The sequence below is a fragment of the Poecilia reticulata genome, linkage group LG12, assembly GCF_000633615.1.
Source record: "Poecilia reticulata strain Guanapo linkage group LG12, Guppy_female_1.0+MT, whole genome shotgun sequence".
NCBI lineage: Eukaryota > Metazoa > Chordata > Actinopteri > Cyprinodontiformes > Poeciliidae > Poecilia > Poecilia reticulata.
In genome coordinates, this window is record NC_024342.1 from 13,822,828 (window position 1) to 13,844,833 (window position 22,006).

At 40.0% G+C, this 22,006-nt stretch overlaps 1 protein-coding gene across 1 annotated transcript in view; it reads left to right on the plus strand.

Annotated features, from left to right (window-relative positions):
* Positions 1-1,081: 1,081 nt before the first annotated feature.
* The window catches only part of bcr (BCR activator of RhoGEF and GTPase), a 74,839-nt gene continuing 53,914 nt past the window's right edge, over positions 1,082-22,006 (plus strand). The window contains exon 1 of the mRNA XM_008423957.2: positions 1,082-3,580. Coding sequence (XP_008422179.1) covers positions 1,990-3,580 — 1,591 coding nt within the window. The 5' untranslated portion in view covers positions 1,082-1,989. The remainder of the gene's footprint in view (positions 3,581-22,006) is intronic.

Consider the following 22,006-nt stretch of genomic DNA (forward strand, 5'->3'; position numbering starts at 1 on the left):
ATAAGGACCTAAAACCAAATAAAAGAATGATCAAAGTAAAATTTCATGACAATCTCGTATCCAAAACTCAGAAAACATCTCAGTAAGTGAGCCATAAAAAAAAGAGAGAACTTGAGATTTGAAAAGGTGGAATGGTTGAAAAACTCTGTAGAAATGTAATTGGTGGACAATATAACAATGGAAATAACTTCAGCAGTCCTGGTAAGTTGAGGGGACACTGAAATGTGGGAAATTCTCCCCTTCTGACAAAACCATTCTACTCAGGAATGTATAACAAAATGATCATTAGTAGGTCCTACGTCCTAATATGACAAAGTTATTTTGACTTTCTACAAAGTCATAAATTTAGACGAAGGAATTCTGAAATGACTTTTAACGAAACTATTCAACGAATATTTACATGTAAATATCTCAAATTAGAACTGGGTGGCTAGTGAGTTCAAAGTCTAAAATAATTTTAAGATTTAGAATTGTAATTTTAGAAATAATCCTGACACATTTGGTTATCATTTTATCTCAAAATTGAAATGTTTGTTTAGAGCCATTTTTCTTTTTTCTTTAAAAAAAAAATCGTACAATTTTTCAAGTATGAATTCTAATCCGGACGAGGCCTTTCAAATTTCCACACTGAAGACATTCACATGGAACAGAAAGAGTGCTGGGACAAATATTGTCCCCACCAGGGGGCGCTGATAAGACAGGGTTCCAGCGTCACCACTTGGATTAATCGCACTCACTCAGCAGGCACAACTACAGTCTTTAAACTGAACCTAGAGGTAGTAAAATATATTAATGCAAATTAATGTCAAAATTAACTTGGGAGGGCTGAGATTAAAAGCAGCCACGTGTTCAACCCCTTAGTTCCCCTTCGATTTACGAATTGATATTGATATTAGAAAGTCTGTGAAAAATTAAGCACAATAACAAGCCTTATCTTTTCAAAGACATATCTCCAAAAAAAATAATGGAAGACATTTGAAGCAGTCAATTGAAGAGAACCAGCTTTCCTGCTCTGTCCCTTTAACCAGCCGACTCACAGTTCTCCTGGTCCCTCCCATTCTTGCAGCCCCTCTGTTTTACTGGTCGGAGATGGGAGCGCACATAACAGCAGCAGCAGCAGCACCATCACGTCGGAAGACACGGGATGAATCTAAGGAAGGGGACATGAAAACCAACAATACCAAGCAGGTGCGCGGTGGAAGATATGGGAAAAAGAAATTAAGTTTTTTTTAGTGACGCTGTACCCAGCCGCTTAAATCAGTAATTAAACCTCTGCTGTTGTGGCCTCTCGCTTTTTTGCGCTTTTTTCCCCCCCAAGCCATTCTCCTTCCTACACTGCTGGCACAAAGACGCTTATTCTAAGGAGCTGCACCTGGGATTACAGTCAGTCCGCAAGAGTGAACAGATCAGTTACATCTAAAACGATGGAATGAGAAGCAGCGACAGTAAGTAATAGGAGCCGGATTAAATCACTTTTCTTCTTTTTGTGCCCCTGTAAATTCCCCTCTGATACCCCCATCCGTCACCCAGCGAAGACATACTGTCATTGTCTCGAAACGAAATCGATTCACTCTTATTTTAAAACGTTGTTTTTGCCGGAATGATGCACAAGAAACTCTATTATGTCTATAGATTTTTATTCCCTTTTGATTCATTGCGCATTTCCCGTTTTTCCCTCTGAATGAGCAGCCGATTTCTCTTGTTCAGGATGCGACTGCGCAACCTTCGACAAGTACCAGCAATTAGGCTGTGTGTTTGTGCACGAGTTTCCTAAAAGCTTACAAGAAACAGTTCCCCCCCCCTTTTTTTTTTTTTTTTTTAAAATTTTTTTTTTTTATTGGACGTCGCCATTGTTGTCTGTGAAAAGAAAAAAAAAGCAACTGTGGCGTTCTGGACTCAGAGGGGTCAAACGGTGCGCCCTTGGCATCACACCAACCCCCTCCTTGTGTCTGAACCAGGGTCCGTCACAGAAAATAAATCAAGCACAATATGGTGGAGCCCGTTGGATTCATAGAGGCTTGGAAGGCACAATTCCCTGATTCGGAGCCCCCCAAGATGGAGCTGCGGTCCATTGGAGGTATTGAGCAGGAGCTGGAGAAGTGCAAAGCGTCCATCAGACGCCTCGAACAGGAGGTGAACAAGGAGCGCTTCCGCATGATCTACCTGCAAACCCTCCTGGCTAAAGAGAGGAAGAGCTATGACAAACAGCGGTGGGGTTTCAGGAAGACACCATTGAATGAGGGGGTTGACCCTGCAGCCACCCAGGGTGCAGAGTCACCATCTCAGCAGCCCCACATGCAGGAGACTGGTGGTGTTGGAGGTGCTGGAGGATATGCTGTGGTCGATAGGAGTCGTTTTCAGCCACTTGGGGATGGTACTGGCAGGTCCAAACCTAGGCCCCCACCAGCCAGGAAGTCAGCTTCCCATGGAGACGGCTTGGAGTCAGCGTTTGACTCGCCCCAACAAGCAGAGTCTATGTCCTGTGACAACCTCGATGGCCTCTCGCCATCCAAGCAGAGGGGTGGCATCACCCTGTCACCCCGTAGGCCCACACTTCCACCCCCAGACAAGGATCTGCCTTCTGACCCCAAAGATAAGCTTGGGATGGGACTTGGTGTAGCAGCTCTCAGATCGAACTTTGAGAGGATCAAACGAGCCAACTCTCACACTGCTGGAGATGTAGGTAAGGGTCAGGAAAAGCAACTACCACCACCACCACCACCATTCTACACCAACATGGAATTCCATCATGAGAGGGGTTTGGTCAGGGTCAACGACCGGGATGTGTCGGATAAAATCAGCTCCCTGGGTACTCAGGCCATGCAGATGGAGCGGAAGAGGTCTCTTCACTCCCTTCCAGGCAATCTGGCAACAGTGGCAGGTGAACTTCGTGCCAGGCCGGTGTATAGAGGACGGTCTACTGAGAGCACCTGCGGTTATGACGCAGAATACGAAGATGGGGAGCCCAACCAGCGACATTCAGGGAGGGCCAATGGGGGTAAACCTCCACCTCCGCCTTGGCAACCATCTGAGTTCCAAGCCTACTCCAGCGTCTATGTTGGTGGAGTAATGATGGGTGAAGGTGGCAGTGGAGATGGACGTGGAGGTGGCAGTGGAATCACAATGAGGGACCACAGCGGAGGTGATGATCACCTCCTGACCTGGCCACGCCGCTCCTACTCCCCAGGTAGCTTCGAGGATGCTGGAGGGGGTGGTGGCTACACACCAGACTGTAGCTCCAACGAGAACCTGACATCTAGTGAGGAGGACTTCTCCTCTGGCCAGTCCAGTCACGTCTCTCCGAGTCCCACCACGGCCTTCCGTCGTCCCTTCAGAGAGAAGAGCAGGTCGCCTTCCCAAAACTCCCAGAACTCCCAACACTCCTATGACAGCAGCAGCCCTCCTACGCCGCAGTCTCAGAAGCGTCACCACAGGCAGCAGGGAGGCCATGTGGTCATGTCTGAGGCCACTATTGTGAGTGTTCGCAAGACAGGTCAAATCTGGCCCCCTCCTGCCCACCATGACCTCCTGCCCCATGGCCGAACATCCCATGACAACAGTTTTCACGGAGACCACTTAGGTAAGTAAAGACGACTATCTCTAATCTTTGTTATGCTGAAGTTACTCATGCTTAAATAATCTTGGCACTGATTCTGCTTTGTATAATATAGCTTTCCTCTTAAAACCACATGTTGGATGAAAGCATTAGTGATTGATAATGTTAGTTGGACTGGTGTGTGCAGTCAAATATGCCAAAATGTGTGTCCTATGGATGGCCTTGCGTGGGAGCCAGATGAAAGATCCACCTCTGCTCATTCTTGGAATGTCAGTCGGGTGGGTGAACAATGAATGTGGCCAGTCTGAGTTGAAACTAAAAGTCTAGCCTTTCTCAGGCGACTCCTCTGGCTCTTGTACGCAATTTAAATAGCAGGTGTCTTCCTGCCTGCCTGGCTTTTTCTCTTTTCTTTCTCATTCTCCAAAAAAAAGAAGAGATGTAAGGTGATCTTTTCCTGAATTACAAACATAATGTCTTATGCTGTATACAAGTCCTTTTTGTTTCTCAGCCTGACCTTATATTAGGCTGATATTTCCTGTTTTAGATCCGTTAGGATTACCTATATTTGTTAAATGGCAGAAAATTTGAGATCTTTTTTTTTTTTTTTTGCAGATGATTATCACTTTTCTTAAAGTCCGAAACATACATGGAAGTTTATTATGCCTTTGGCTTTGTGCTTTTTTGATCGCAAACTGTTCTATGGATTTACTTTAAGCCATCCTAATCACACTGCTTCCCCATGTGACATCATGGGAAAATCAAAATATATCAGTTTCAATATCAGGAGCAAAACTGTCTGGTTTATCTTTGAATACAACTTTAAGATTTCTGAAGGGGCTGCACAGTGGCACAGTTGGTAGAGCTGTTGCCTTGCAGCAAGAAGGTTCTGGGTTCGATTCCCGACCCCGGTCTTTCTGCATGGAGTTTGCATGTTCTCCCTGTGCATGTGTGGGTTTTCTCCGGGTACTCCGGTTTCCTCCCACAGTCCAAAAACATGACTGTCAGGTTAATTGGCCTCTCCAAATTGCCCCTAGGTGTGAGTGTGTGTGTGTGTGCGTGCATGGTTGTGTGTCCTGTGTGTCTCTGTGTTGCCCTGCGACAGACTGGCGACCTGTCCAGGGTGTACCCCGCCTCTCGCCCGGAACGTTAGCTGGAGAGAGACACCAGCAACGCTCCTGTCCACTAAGGTATGGATGGATTTCTGAAGGTGACACATTTATCTGTTCAATAGATGAACAGCATGGGTTTGTCCAGTCCTCATGTGGTTCGAAAAGGAGGTGGTCCATTGTCCTGGACTGGTTGGTGTGAAATGTGTGCATCAACCTCAAAACAAAAGCAAATCATGTCATGATTATGCTAGTGAAAGAGTGCCATTGTCTACAGTGAAACAAGTCCTTTCACAATGTGGGACAAAAAACCAGTTAGAGAGGAAGAAGCAATTACTCCAAAAGAAATATATGAAATCCCAGATTACAGTTTGTAAAAGCACTCTGGAACAAAGAACATTTTGGAGACATTTCCTCTGGTTTGATGAAACAAACCCCAGCCACACAGCCATATGAGTTATGAAGAGAATTAAAGATGAGGCATGCAAACCTTACTCAGTTAAACTGGTTCCATCAGGAGGAATGGGCCAAGCTTCCAGCAGACTATTGAGAAGCCTTCTGAAATTTAAGAAAGTAATGGTAAAAAAAATGACAAAATCTCACTCATTATTCTTGCACTTAGTAAATAGAAATAGTTTTAGTTATCCTGACTGAACAGGTAAAGGTTGGTGTGATCTAGATTCAGACAGGAATAGGACTGTAGGGTTTTGTCAATACAGCATATGTAAACATCTAGTTTTAGTACCTTTATCTAGTAATCTGCCTGCACTCAGTTACTAACCTTGAGCTTTTGGAACAGCACAGCTAAAAGGATATGGTGCTTGGAAACAAAGTCATGGATTATCTGGGTAACTGGGCTACCAGGACTCGGTTTGCTGTAATTTGCTCAGAAAGTTTCCATTGTACAAACCATGCCAGGTCGTAAGAGCTGAAAGCAAACACTGCTCGGGTGGCTCAAATATTTGGTATAATTTTAAAACTTGGAATGTTGTTTACTAAGGTGCGGTTAGTAGAAGCCATGCACATTTTGGTTAGTTGCCTGTCAGTGGGATTCGGCTGTGGAAGTGAGTAGTATTTTGAGTCACTGATGTATTATAGGAGTCTTGGACTGGCGCCCTGTTTGACCAGACAGGCATCACATGCCAGCAACCAGGGTGAGCTGCAAAAGAAGGAAAGCATTGAAAGTAATGATTGTCTTAAGCTGCTGCTTCACAAAGTTATTGCATTAATCACAAATGCCTTTTAAGCTGTTGCAACACAGGATTCAGTTCCCAACATGTTACTGTCACTCTTAATATCATTAGCATCTGCAGTCTGCTTTTGCTCACAGGTCTCACTGCATCTATAATTCATTTATCTGAAAAGAATTGGGAACCCTGGTGGAATTAGCTAAAATGCCTTTCCAAACAGGATGCGATTATCAAAGCACCGCTGTTGCATTGAAAGCAAAAAACGTCTTGCATCATGTCAATTAAAAGGCAAATCCCATCAATATTTTAGCACAACAGCAAAAGTCATTACACTCCACACAACACAATCAGGATTGTTTGAAGGTAGCTGCAAGCCCAGAAAGTCTGTCTCCAGCAAATGGCTGGCTAATTCTCCAGCTGCTGTGTTTAGGATTATCACAGCACTATCTGCCCTCTTTGTTTTAACATATTTTCCACAATGATGAGCCCGGTGGGACGTTTGACAAGCTGTAAGGCAAGGATGGAGATAGATTTTGGGTAGGAGAGGAGGAAGAGGAGGAGGAGGAGAGGATGTGTTGCAGACAGTGATGCATTTAGCAAGATAATCATAAATTTGAGCTCAAAATGCAAAAATATTTAACACCCTGCAGACTGGTCATGTTTTCTACTCAGATTAAGCAGACGTGAGACAGAGCAAGCTGGATGGCCGCAATAAGAGCTGCACAATTTGATGTGTATTTTTATGTTTTCGGATAATGTTGATAATACAGAAAGAAGGGTGAAGAGAGTGTATGTTTTGTGGGGAGTGGACGATGCTAATAAAGAGTGGGACAGCGCTGTGAGGAAGACTGAGGGAGGCAGAGTGCGAGGCAAAGCTGTCGTTTCTCGCTTCAGCGGTCCGGGATGTGGGGTGCTGCAGAGAGGCGCAGATGGGAAGAACCCTCCCGTTGTGTAACAGAAACACACAAACTCAGGCTCAGGCACACACAAAGTTACACATTCTCAATATTTTGTACCCCTCAAGACTACTTTGGCTTCAGAGGATGGCGTACACGGATCACTTTTTGACGCTCCATCCTCTGATCATCCCAGCAATGAGTGCTTTATGTGGGTGATGCTTCATTGCAAACAGAATGTGGTTTTAAGGATGAAGCAATTATAAGTAGATCTGTCAGATGTGTTGTTTTATATGTTGAAATGATGAAAAAAAGTTTAAATGATTAGGGAAAGAAAAGTCAAAATGATGTGGAAAAAGAATATCAACTGCCAAAATGAAATTATCGCAAAAACGTGAGACAACCATGCCTTTTGTGTGTCTATTGGTCTTTTAGAAAAGGCCTAGATAAAAAAAAGTTTCTTTTTGACATACATTAATGTGCACCTAGTGCGTGTGTAGGCACACATGCAAGTTTCATGAACGTCCATGAAAAGAAAATGTCAGTTTTAGCAATCCGCCTTGTCTTTGAGATGTTTTTTTCAATTTATTCTGTTATTTGGACTTAAATCTAAAAGCAGAATATAAATTTTTCTCTCCAACATGACTTTAATCTTAAAATACAATTTATAAAATGGTTATAGACGGCTGCGACAGACTGGCGACCTGTCCAGGGTGTACCCCGCCTCTCGCCCGAAACGTTGGCTGGAGATGGGCACCAGCAACCCTCCCGACCCCACTGAGGGAAAAAGGGTGCAAGAAAATGGATGGATGGATGGATGGTTATAGACGGCATCTACAGGATATTTTATAAAAAAAAATTTATTGATATGCCCAATGGTGGAAAACCTAAAGACATTCAGAGTAACCAGCACTATGTTCAGTAATGGTTTTAAAGTTAACTTCTTAATTAAGCAGAATACCCTGTGTTTTGTTGCCTTCCCCTTTATAAAGTAACTTTGATTCATGCAAAGTGATGTTTGCTAATTAATTAATGGTGTTATCTTCAGCTGACTGCTGTCTGCTGATTCACAAAACAACTCTGGTTGCCAAGCAGTAGGGGTAGCTGTTTTTATGAGGCTGCTTTCTGTTACCAGACAGATGTCCAAACACTCACTCTCACCCTTTTTCTCAAGCAATTAAGTATAAGAGTTTTTAATCTTCCCTTTATCTTTCATAACGTCACCTTCCTAAAATAATAGCCTAAGTAATATTGGGCCAAAAGTGTTTTTTCTTTTCTTTTGCCTGAATCATCTTTTGGCAATAAAAAGGGGAGATTTTTCTTTTTTGTTTTTCTTGCAAAAATTGCTTTTGAAAAAAATTGCCTTGTCCATTATTTTAGGAATGTGACAATACAGCTGTGAGACTTCTTTCTCTTTCAAGTTGGGAGTGTGGGGGAGCTATCTACACTCTATGTCTCTGGTATTTTACAAAAATTAGGTTTAAGTCATAGATTCGTGTTAGTAGACGCAGTTTTGAAGTATGAGCTAAAGACAATGGCATCCATTGCAGATTAAATCTGATTTCACTGTCCGTGTCATCCTGTGGTTATAAATGCATTCCTAATTTGATTTGAATAATTTTAAAGATAATATCTCTTGTGAGCTACATTGAGTTGTTTTGTTTTTCTTAGATGAATGAGCTCTGTGCATTTAAACTTTTCTGTCCTAAAAATGTGATTCAACATTTCCATCTGCGTTGGAGCACAGGGAGGAGGCAGAAGAGGAAAAGGAAAGCTTTACAGTCAGTCTGGTGTGGCACAATGACCCCTTTTCACACGGCCGGGGGAGTGACTGCGCCTCTTAAAAAGACTCGTTCAGTGTTTGCAGTTGAGTGAACTTGGCAGTGAGAGCAGACACACTGTAGCTACAGGCTCAAAGTTAGGCTGAAAGAAGGAAGATGGGAAGAGAAGGAGATTAGATGGAGTTAGAGGGGGGCAGCATGCTGGACTTTCTTTGCCAGATGGTGTTCAGGTCAGTTCACCGTGGCTGATGCAACCTGCTCAGGCAACTGAAAACTGTCCCTCTGACATTATATCAGGAGCCCAGTATACGAACATTTGAACAGTTCACAAGTTATTTGTTCATATAAAAACCCATTTTATTTAAAATTGGATCATATTCTTTGAGTTGGACTGTACTCTTAAGGTCCCAACTCTGTCTTGAAAAGTCTTTAAATGTTATGGACTTTAATGTTGACACTTGTCAAGTCTTAATTTTGTGAAAACAATAAATAAATATATGAATCTGGAAACTGTTTGCAGTTCCCAACTTTTTTTTCCATTTCATTATCTAAAAGATATCACAATTATTTTCTGAAAAATAAGCACCTTTTTACAATTATCTATGTAAAATATCATTTATCTTGTTTTTGGCTCATTGCATCTTGATATCTACATAAGTTATTGACCCATTCAATAAAAAAAAACAAAACATGTTTTTAAATTGTCACCTGAGGAAAATCTAATATTCTGATATATTTTTGGTATATCACGATAGACGATATATATCACGGTTTTCTTAACTGAGCTCCAGTGTTATTTTAAACTATGCCACCTGCCCCAATTTCCCTACTAGACTTGAATGTAAGCTCATATAAAAAGGGATGCAGTATTTTGCTATGAACTGTCTACACTACGACTAGATAACAAAGTAAGAAATAAGTTTTAACTAAGAAAAAAATAGCCAGGGAGAGGGAAGTAGGTCAGTTATGCTTGACTTTGACAAACTTAACGTATATATGTGCTGTGGAATAAGGTGTGTTTTGGTTCAGCTTAAAAATAAAAATGCGACCTACACACAAACTGACAGATCATCAGTAACGCAGGTGTTTAAATTTGCTAATCAACCACCGCTGTGTTAGCGTGGCTAACAGCAGTGATGGCTAATCTATCAAAGCAATCACTCATTAATAATCGCAAAATACACCTCGAGCCTAAAAACCGAAAACTGTAAGGAACTGAATGTTCTGTTCTATGTAGGGTAATGCTTGAGTGTTTTTGGTGCTGAATCCTGAAACATAAAGTTGCGTTGTCAGTTGCTATGGTAACGAGTCTGCGTGCCGACAAAGAACGAGAAAAAAGAATGAGTGGTTTTGAGATATTTTCCCCATTGCATAGCATTAAATAAATCCTACCTACGTCTCCAGGACTTTCACTTTAACGGACTAGTTCTACCGCGGCAGCGCCGCTATTAACGGCATGTAAAAGTAATCTGATTAGGGGGGAATACATTTGGTACAGCCTTTTGTGGCAATAGTTTTATAACATGTTTTGCAAATTGCCTCATTTTGTTCGATGTCCTCCATATAAAATTCAAACTACTTCCAAATTATTGATCCGGCGCTGTTTCTCTCAGGAACTATACTAGTTCATCTGAGTAGTCTTCAGTTACCGTCTCATTCACGGCTCGCCTCAAACTCTCGCTGTCACCATTTTTGTTTTTTTCCGCAGTGTGATTGAGAGAAAATTTTCAGGTTGGGAGGGGGAAGGACTAGTGATGCATTCATAGGGTGTCGGATAAACCACACTCACAGTGAATTTGACCGTGAAAGTTTATTATTTGAGCAACAATTTATATTCGGTAGTTGCGATATAGACATTTTAACTATCGTAAATTGAAATTATCGCGGTACATCGAGTATACTCGATATATCGCCCAGCCCTACTTCATATTAGCGATTTGTCTGGCTAGCTTGACTAAGATTATGGAAACGGTATTCCTTGTGTGTACTCTGTAGAGAATATACACCCTTACCTTAACTTAATGTATATTTTCAAACCCATGACAAAAAATTGAAAACTCACAGGATAAAGCAGAGACGATGCTACATGTTTTCTGCTGCATTTGCTCAGTTTCATGAATATTCACGTAACAGTGATGGATATAGTTTCCTTGTATGAAGGTTCTTGTATTTCTGATTGTATTTATTTACTTTAAAACCGTTCTGCGGTCCTAATAATGGCCAATACAAAAAATAAAACAATTGGAAGATTTTGCTTTGTTTTTCTGTTTGTTTTTATAATGTAGCATGAAGTCTGTCAGTCGGCACTGGTTCCATGTTTTAGCAGCAGAAGCTCAGCCTGGCACCATGGTTGGTGTGGAGTTGCCGGCTTGGCAGTGGAGCAGCTCTCCAGTGAGAGTCAAACTTATTGGCTTGGTTTTTGGGTCTGGAGCTCTTTACCACTGACGCTTGTTAAATTAAATGTCTTATAAAAATGCCTAAATGTCTTTGAAAAATGTTGGAAATATCTCTTACTTTTTTCAGTACGAAGAAGCTGATGTGTTGATAGGACACTCCCAACAAATGCACACAAAAACGCACAGTCTTGAAAGAGTAATCAATCCTCTTTTCTTGTGTTCATTTCTTCTTTTTTTATGTGAGCGTGTTTATTTCCTTTGCCAAGCAGCCAGCCAGAATCTTTCCTCTGTAACCAACGAGGCTTGTAAAGAGACGGGGAAAAAAACTTGGAAAATCCTTAACATAAATTCTGGTGACTTTTTTTTTTCTTCTCTTTTTTGTAATGACCATTGCTTTTGAATAGCAGCCATCTTGGCTCTTTAGCTTGGCTTATGTTATTTCATTCACAGTCATCTTGATTGGCTGCAACACGGGGAGGTTATGCTGCTCTTGCTGTGCAATTCAGGGTTTAAGTCTCCGTGGTGAAGAAGCTGGCTGGTGTGTGTTCTCTGAATTTGAACCGATTCTACGTTGATGAGGGATGTTGACTCCAATCAGTTGTTTCACTGAAAAGTTTACTATGAGGGCTGACATGAGAAACAAGTACTTTTTGGTTTGTGGTTGAGACTAATTCTGTTTCTAACATATTTACATGCCAGTCTTAATTTAATCACTACAATAAAGGCTTTGCAACTTTTTTTTTCCACTTCTGAAAGATTTTTTACCAAGTCTAAGGAGATTCAAATATGAGCTTGAGCTTGTTTCCACGGTACTTTTAAAAATACAGTGTTCTGTGTGGCTAGTTAGAAAGATTAAAAGTACATTTTGAAACTAACAGCCTCTAAGCAGCTATTTGACATAATTTTTTTTTCTGTTTTATTTTTTTAGACTTTTGATCTGATGTAATGTCCTAATCTTGAATGCCAACTTTTTAAAGGCAAAAAGAACAGGTATGAAATGAGACATTTTATGTTGTTTGTCTGACGGTTACAAAGGTTTGAAATTCATTTACTGAATTGAAATATGGTCATACAATTCTAAGAAATTTCAACCAGCAAATCAAAATCAAACTAAATAACAATAGAGTGTAATCACTTTATCCACTTAATCCACTTAATCCATCAAAAAATTAACTTACCGAGAGAATTAAACTTGTATGCTAAAGATTTTTTTTATGGATACAAAAGTATGGAGGAGGGATACATTGACTCAGTCATTTGGACCTCATTAAATCAGGCAGATGCATAAGACTGTACAATCTTTTGTCTGTAGAAGTGTTGCTGCAGCGTTGGAATGCATAAAATTTAACATAATGCATTTTTATGGTGTGTTGCTAATAATAGATATTATTATCATTGAGCACAGCAGAAGAATATCGTACTGGTTTTCTGACCTAAAACGTTGCCACTAAGTGCTGAATTAGTACAGAGCAAAAGGAAGACTTTGTTGGATTCTCAATGACACCATCTTATCAGCCTGACATTTCTATAATCATGGAGCACTTTTAGCTGTCTTTATTACTGCATCAGTCACTTTTAGTGTTAAAAAGTGACAGAGTGAGGACTCAAGTCATGGCATTTAGAATGAAGTCACAAATTTAATGACTTTCAACTTGATGAAATCATGAAAGAACCAGGAGCAGTCAGTGTATTGAGGCTGGCGGATAGAATCACGACTCATAATATTGTAAAAGCATCTTTGTAGTGCTTCAGTGGGAAATATGTTTTTGGTTGAAATGTTTTTTTTATATATATTACATCGATTTTTTTCATAATTTTCTAAATTTACCTGATGTTTTATTTGTAAACGGCCACATTAGCACTGATTTGTAGACAATATTTAAGTTCTCTTCTGGCAAATAAAACCACTTTTCAACGTAATTTGAAATATTAAAATGATTATTTTCTCAGATTAAGTTACACGTTTTTTTAAATGACTTGTTTAAGATTTGAAATTAAAAGTTTAGGACTCGACTCGAGGTTTGCATGCCTTGACTTTGGACTTGGGAGTTTCATGCCTTTATTTGGGACTTTTCTAGAGACTTTGGTGGAAAGATTTGAGACTTGTGTTTAGCTAGTATGCAAGAGAAGAGCAAACACTCCCATAAATGCCATGGGTCAACAATGAACCTTCAGTTAAGAAACAGATGTTTGTGTTTTAAACATTTTCTGACCCTGGTGGCATAAATCACGGCAAGTCCAAGCCATGTTCACATTAACAGGTGGTCTTTTCTGGATTATCAGGCGAAAGCAACCAATTAATAATCAGATTGTGTTAATTTCCCCATGTGTAACAGCTCAGACCAGACCTCTTGCACCATTAATTCATTATGTCCTATTTACAGTATTATAGTTCAGATTGTCAGCACTCATAAACCAGCGCAAGGAAGTGGAAATATTTGCTTTCCTATAAACTTTTATGATGGTCACTCCTTCGCTATGTTCCCAGTTGAATAATATTATTCCCATTGAACTGAAGCAAAGAGAATCTTTATTCAAGAGCAAGCTGTAATCATCAGAGTTGTTTACACGACCGATCCATACCAAACCTAATCGATGCTAACTGTCAGCAGCAGGCATCCTTCCTGTAACGCCGTCCCGTCTATTCCCATGTTCGTGCTCAGCTGATTCTATTAGGATTCCAGTCTTTGTTTACTCTCTGTTCCTTAAACTATTTATAGCATGTCTTCTTTCTGTTAGTCATGGACTCCTGTCACATATGCTTTCAATCTACAGTTGGTGCACCAACAGACTGTCGATTCATAAAAACTGTCTAATTGACTAAGGGTTTAATGGAGTTTCCCACAGTTTACTGCTGGGATAAGTAAGGTTTGAAGGCCACAGTGTTGGTGTAGAAATCCCCATTTCCTTGAACTTTTGGTAACTTTGTTTGCTCCTCTAATCAGGAGAAAAATGCTCCTTTATCTTTTTGTTATCACTGGTAGGTTGTTGTGAACTGAATGATTGGCCAGATAGTTTCTATACATCCCAGTGAGAAGTCCATCTTGGTTTCTTTGCCTTTTTAGCACTTCAGAGTCCACGACTGTTTGCCAGCTGGGCTCCATGTGATTCCACTCTCAGTATTTGAAAGCTTTATAAAAATTGGAAATTGTTATTGATTCATAAAAAGATTCATCTCTTTCGAAAAGGTGCGATTTCTTAGAGTACAAGATGCTTATGGACAGAGGTTGCAAATACAAAGACGGATATGTAGGAAATCTTCTAAACCGATTTATAAAACACAGAACCAATTCTGCAGTGAGCACACAGTTATTAAATGCCTTCCGACATTATTAGAAAATAAAAATAAAACATCTTTACTAGATTTAAACGTAGTTTGATTTCCATTATGTTCTCTGAGAGTTTTAACTCCCGCTTGTTGTGTGTTATTTGTTGAGCTGCAGAGGGAATGGATAACTCCAGCCTCGGAGGAGGAGATCAGATTTCATGTTGCAATCTCCCCCCTCCTCACTCCTCTATCGTCGTCCCAAATGCCCTTCGGTAACATCTCTCCTTCTGTGGAATCTCTTTTATGTCACTTAATATCGTTTTTGTGTTCCCCTGACCATTTCTCCTTCCCTGCCTACCACCGTCACGCTGTGCTGTTCAGCCTGGAGCATGCTAAACACAATAAAGGCAAATTTTTTTTAAGCCCAGTTTCAGAATTTCTTCTTTCTTTTTTTTTATTCCAAGACATCAAGAACCAGCTGCTCCTCAAGCTCTTTTGCTTTGTCAGCTTATGTTGCTTCCATTTTGACTTTATTTTCACATCGCCAAGAGCTAGATACCTTTATCGAGGTGTCATAATGTTTTAAAAAGTTATAGATTCACTTTCCTACCGCTTCCACAGTTTAGTCTTTTTAATGTGATGCAACAAATATGGCTGAATTTACCAAAATTTCCTTTGATTGATCTAAAGTATGAAGTTATACAGCACTGTCCCTACCCCACCTATTGCTACACACAGCAGACTAGCTGAAATTAGGTTTAATATGATAGCATACCTAATAGTATCTGAAAGCCATTCTTTGCAATATTGTACACATTGATATTGGAATTTTATTTCTGAGCTAGAATAGTCTTTATGGGTGTCTAACATTGTGTGTGGGTGAAAATAACCCTAAAAATGTCCAGTTTGAAAGCTGAATTCACATGTGAGACTCCACTTTCTTTCCACTTACCTTTGTGAATGCATCATCTGCACATATTTGGCACTTATATGCAGAACAGCACTGGTCCTCAATTGTAACCTTGTGGTGCACCCATTTTACATTTTTAAAATATGGATCTTTTTCTGTAAAGCAATTTTCTTCATCAGCCCTGTGTTTGTGTGTATATCAGTGTTACACGTCCACTGCCTTTGCTGAACATTGGTTCACGAAAAAACAAAAAATCAAGTTTTCATGTTTAAAGTAGACTGAATTAGCCAAAAAGGGCAAGTTCACACTAATTCCCTGCACCACTTTTCCTCTCCCATCCCGTTCCCAGTCATGAATTATTGAGTCTGGAGCCCACTTGTTGCAAAACTGTCATGACACAGGGTGTCCCATTACCCACTTCACTTTCAGCACCTCCGCCACTATGTCGTCTTGTCTGGCGTAATCCAAAAATCCTCACAAACATGCATGTGTCTATACTTGCACTCGCAGTCTAATCTAATATTGACTTGTAATGAAAAGGTAGAAAAGCTGACTTCCTGCAGTGCTGCTCTGCTGCGCAGCATGATTACACAGTATGACTCCAAATACACTGCCTGTGCAAATAAAAGTTTCCACCTGGATTTAAATAAGCAAATAGAAAAAAAAAAAAAAAGTTACCTTTGGAAAAGGACTATGGTGACAGATATGTATATTTTAGCGGTCCCTAACTGAAACTGTAAGTTGTTTTTCATTTCTTTACCAAGTACATCATCCTGTGGTTGCTGGAACAGTTTCAGGAACCTCAAACAATTGGTTTTCATTAAGCAAATAACATTTCTGACGTAGGGGCTTTGAAGCCTGTAGATGCAGTGCTGGGTTGCCTTGCAAAAATATTCACATCCCCTATGTTTTTTTTAATAAACATTTTATCACAAAATTTCAGACATTTATCTGTATTTTATACAATAGATCAAGAATAGAAGTAGAAGTGTACAGTGAAAGCAAGGAAGATACACGTCTATTCAACTTTATTTACAAAAACATATGAAAATATAGCATACAGTATATGTATCCAACCTCCTTTGATTTAATACCCCAGAATAGAATCTGCATTAAAATACCCACCTCCTAGAAAGCTTTGATCTGATGACCAGTTCAACGAGACAAGATATCCAGTTTAACCAGTTAACGCAAATGGACCTTCCCACATACAACTAAAGCCCTGCTTACAGCTAGCAAGGCCAGCGAGCGAAATCTGAAGCACGTTTTAGCCAGATTCTTCAGCAGTTGTACTGTACTTCCATATTATTTTCAATTTTGGTTTGCCTTGTTAATAAATACTTTTATTTCTGCATAAATGTTCTCTAACAAACATAATTTTCTATCTTAAACAATACTGTTTCAGGCAATAAACGGTATCGTTTACCTGGGCAAGTGAAATTGTAGAGGTTCACTCAGTTTTTTTTTTTTTTTTTACATTTTATTGTAGTAACACAATCCAGACAGGCATTGGTGCAAATAAGTTTCGTGCACACACAGTGGGGCAACGATTTCCAAGTGGACTCTATTTTAGTAACTTGCAGTGGGTGATGAGGAGTCACACTGACATGCTATTGTCTCCGTCCCGTCCTTAGAAGTGTGGGACATTAGCCAGAGGACAAAATGTGTGGAGACATTCCTGTGTCACTAAAGATGCTCTGAATATTCTTACCTCCATCTGCTCTAGACACAGTCTTATCCTGTTAGGCATCTTGAGATGTTCACAATAGAAAGAAACTGCTCTTGTGTCTGATATTGCAAACTTACTTTTAAGTCTTGTCTCCGACTCTAAGAAGGTGAACCCACATGTTGCTGGGGTTACATGAATGTGGCTCTTGTCCTCCCATTGTGGGGGTTCAAATGTGTTGAATTCGGCGTGTGGATGTGGTGCATAAATTGAGCTAAACTCTCACTATTAAGTTTAAAGGGTAGACCTAAATTGTATTGTCTACACTTGACTACACAGCTTCTGTAATTCTTAATTTTTTTTTGATTCAACATTCCTCTGAGATTTTGGATCCTAGTAGCAAGTTTGCATCATGTATTTTCTGCAGATCTGACTCTTAGGAATTTGCAGTTATTGTTGAGTTTACAGTCATTTCTCATACTAAAGTTTCAATCTCAGATACATGTATGATGACAAATATAGGGCTGTTTATTTTAAACACACAAGAAGGACATAATGGACATCACCGCTTAGTTTTTTTTGCAGAAAAATGGCTTCAAGACCTCAAATCACACATCTTAGCATCGAGGAAGAATCCATCTCTTTATTGTGATGGCATTAGCTGTAATGGATTTGATTAGACTTTCAAGGTAGCAATGGCTTCATGGACATAATGCAACACTGCCAGGCAGAGATTTGTGTTGCCTCCGGCATCAGAGCCATGACGGTATTTCAGCTTTACAGTATATCTGCTTTTACAGTGTTGAAGTGTTACTCCTGTAGATGTGTGTTTATTGAAGAAAACATCATGCTTTATGTGTCCCCTGTGCATGTGGGTGTTTTTGGAAAAAGTGCTATTCCCCCCGCTGCGGACGCACAGATGAATCCATAAATGTCACTCCGTGTCTTTTTCAATCTGTGAAAGCTTCACAGTGACAGTGTTACCTTGGTTACTTGGTGTAAAATACAAAGACAATGTTCTCAAGCTGACTTTGTTTAAATTAAAACCGCAGTAGATCAGCAGTTTGGACCTCTTATGATTTGACTTTTCTCTGAATGTATCAGATTTAAATTTGACTTTAGGGAATTTTATTTAATTTTATTCTAGAAATGTTGCTGTTAACTCTGATTAGTCTGGTTTGTTGTCATGCTGTCACTTCTTTGACAAACGGGACTGAGATGTTAGTGGAAGGCTCAGTTCTTGACAGGACAGAACAAAACATACTGCATATGCTGGAAAAAGCTGTCCATGAAAGAAGGAAGTGTTTTTCATCTTGATTCAAGGATAAAATGACGCTGTTTCCATAAATACTGCATGAAAATCACATCCCCCCCCCTTTTTGTTGACTTGAGTGTCACTAAGTCTCCACCACCTGTGAGTGTTTGCCTCGACACTAAGGAAGTGATTTGTAGGAAAATCTTGACATGACTTACAAAAAATCCACAATGAAGCCTAGTGTGCTGTATATTTTCGGAATAATTGCAGTGCACAAAGAGTGATTAACGCTGTGCAGTTCTGTGAACAGAAAACGGTGGTCATTCTTTGTGTTTTTCACCGTCCGCCTTGATGCTTCTCTGAGTTTATTCTCTGTGCATCGGTTTCAGCGATTACGCAACCGTATTAGCTGGCTGCGTAGCCTTTCATTTTTTATGCGCTGTGGTCAGAAACGAGCTTCACCGCTTTAGAGATGGAGAATTTCAAAATCTCCTTGTTTTGCCTTTCTTCTTTCAGAGACCGATTTTTTTAGAAACCTCACCGGCAGAAATGGTTTTTTAGTTTTAAACAGAATAGTTTCATCACCCAACTAATTCAGATGTCACACATATGCATGGATGTGAATCTCACAAAAATGCATGAAATGTTTTTGGAGAAAGACCAAACATGGACTGAAGTCTCCTGTTGAGTCTTACTCAGCAGACTGACTGATTTTCAGTATCAGAGGTGAAAATGAGGAGCACTGATTTTAGGAATGGCTGATATGAGATAATAAGTTCTTAATCTGTTTGGGTTTTTACATTAATATTGGACATTCGTCATGACATTTGAAATCTATTGTCAATCGCCATATTAATATGCAGTAGTTAACTAACAAAAAGCAACAGGTAATCGGTATTTTGGAATAAATGCATCTGTTTAACCAGTTATCAGACCACAAAGAGAGAATGATCCTTTAAAGCTGACCCTAGCACAACATTATTATTTCCGAAAATCTTGGATTTAGCTGTCAAAGATAATTTGGTGAGATATGAGTTTGTTTTGCTTTGGATTTGAGGTATTTTTGTTGTATTTACCCTTTAATTGATGCGTCGTTCTTCTTTTTTTAAAAGTTTTATTGGTACCAGTGGCATTTATTTGAAAGTGGTTAGACGGGAAAGTAGGTAATGAGAGAGGGGGAAGATATGCGGCAAAGGTCATCAGGCTGGGTCTTGAGGAGTGAGGCCTCCGTATGTGGGTGGTTCTTTACGCCTGTGCCACCACAGCACCCCGAAATTAAGAGTTGGTAAATTCCCCAAAGCCTATAGCAATTGCCTTAGTTCTTAATTACCTGTTTTGGAAATTCTCCGTGTTTGAAGCCCCATAGTAATAAACTGTGCATCAATTTTGTACCACAAAATAGGTACAACTATTTAGCACTCAAAACATTTAAAAACAATCTAATGAATGAAGGGAGTTGTCCCCAAGCTTTTAAATAAACTTCAAAAATGGTGAGACTGATTCATGAATCTTAAACGGGAAAAGGAAAAGGACAGACTGGGTGGAACGTCGAGTTTCTGTGTTTGCAGACATGTCTTCATCTTTCCTTCTTTGACAGAATGCATCTATTTTCAGAGTGGCATCATTTCGAGGCGGGGAAACATCAGCGAGCAAAGAGATGGGGAACAAAAAGGGCAAAACGGATTTCAAAATAAACTTACGTGATGAGTAATAAACAGAGGGCTGTAAAAGGCCTGCAGCCATGAGGGTATTTTCAGTGTAGGACACAACAAAACCGCAATTAATTTAGCTCTGGAGGCAAAGCTTGTTAAAACATATTTTAGACATGTGGCATTTGGTGACTCAAACAGCACAAGCCTGCGTCCCATATGGTTGTTAAGGACCCAGTCTGGATAATACAGGTACTTAGTTAGAGGTCACATCTGTTAAAGTGCACTGGTGGGACATTATTGTTTCGAACTAATTTAAGGGCCTTTTTATTTTTAGGTGTAGTGGTGCAAATCTAGGTTTCTTGTGAAGTTCTAAGATGTCAATTAAGTAAATGTAATTAGTGGGAGTGAATTATATACATTGTAAACTGCTTGCTTTTAGTGAAACAAACAAACAAACAAAAAAAAAAGCAGCAAATAAAATAATATTTGTCATTAGAGGTTTCATGTCTTCTGTATTTGTTCCAAATCCCTGTTTTCAAACCACGTTTTACTGAATTTACATCTTTCCATGACAAATAAACCGTTAGAGGAACTTTAGAAGAAAACATTTTAGATTTAATTCCCTTAGAAATTCTTATGGCCTAAAATTAAGTTGTTTGAATGTGATAATTATTCTGACCCCGACAGAAACCATGTAAACCAAAAATAACACCCAAAAAATAAACTTATCATTGCTTTTTGAAAATATCATCCTGCTTCTGCTGACAAGAGCTGACAGGGTGCTTCAAGGTTATCAGACATCTGACACAGTTGTGCTCTCTGCAGGCGCCTGTGTGTGCGTTTGTGTATTCACACATGGCCAGCCTGTCAGTCTCCAAGATATGGCTGACAGACCTGTGTGGTGGGTTATTGATGGCTTCAATTAGAAGCTGAATCCCCCTCCTTTAAGAGGACACCCTCACCTTGCACTACCTGTTCTTTGATTTCCCCACAGCCACTTTCTTCCCGCGGTTGGTGTGGCTTTCTTCTGTGCTAATAAATATGAGATGTTGCTGAGACGGCAGAAAGCCAGACGATATTTTGGGAACGGTAGTGCGAATGCTGATGCTATAGTTGCTTCTCTATGTTTCTGTAAACTGACCCTGTAAAGATCAAAGATAAAAAAATAATAATAAATAAAAAAAAGTTGCAGCTGATGGATGCGCTTGTGTTTTCCCACACCTCCTTTTTCCCACTCAATACGCACCGTCAGGTTCTCACTTTTATGGATAACCTGCATTGTTTTGGAATATTACTGCTTTGCTAATAGTACATAGTGGCTCACCAGAGACTCTACTCCCATCTTTTAGCCTATTATTTAATCTTACACAAATGTGTCAAATGCACCACTGCCTTTTGTGTCTTTTCCTCGGTTTCCCTCCCTATCTTTACATCCTTTGCTTCACCCTATAGTTGAGTCAGTGCAACCTGAGGCTCACAACTCCTTGTTAAAGGTTATTTACTTTGGCTAGTGCAGCTTAAGAGGGTGTTAGATCAATTAGTGCTCTGACAACGCAGCTTCGATTTATGTGCGCCTCTCGTCTTCATTTTCCAATTTTGCTACTGTAAAAGCCAGTAGAAACAATCAACCATACACAAAAAAGTTTTGTTGTTAGATCCTGTGTCATTCGTTTTCTCCAGTAAATGTAGTTTATGGGTTTTATGTAAGCAAATATGTAGCTCCGGTGAACAGACTTGAGTTGATATCAGGTTGCTGTATCACTGCTTTATGCAGAATCTGAAAATGAACTTTTGACGACTTTTAACCTTATTGTGCCTGATGTGGTGAATTTACTTATTTGAAAAAGCAAAAGGATTTCCAACATGTTATCTGCCAATTTCTCTTTGGCGTTTCCTATGTAACTTTTAAGTGAACAGAAAGTATTTATCCCAGCATATAATGAAGTCTGCCAAAGTGTTATTTGTTATATTTTGTCTCTTTCTCCTCCTCATCAGTACTCAGCTCAGCATGTCCTCATGGTTGCGTTGCTAATTTTGGTTGATTGCTTCCATGCGCACAGCTGAACCACTGGTTCCATTCGTGCTTTCTCACAGATCCTGCCTGATGCGTCTAATGACGCGCGCGCGCACACAAACACACACACACACACACACACACACACACACACACACACACTCACACTCCCCACAACCTCCCCATTCAACCATCCATTTGGAAGCTCTCCTTGCAGGATTTGGGTCAAACACCTCCACTCTTAGATCTCGTGTGTGTGCGTGTGTGTGTGTGTGTGTGTGTGTGTGTGTGTGTGTGTGTGTGTGCGTGTGCGCGT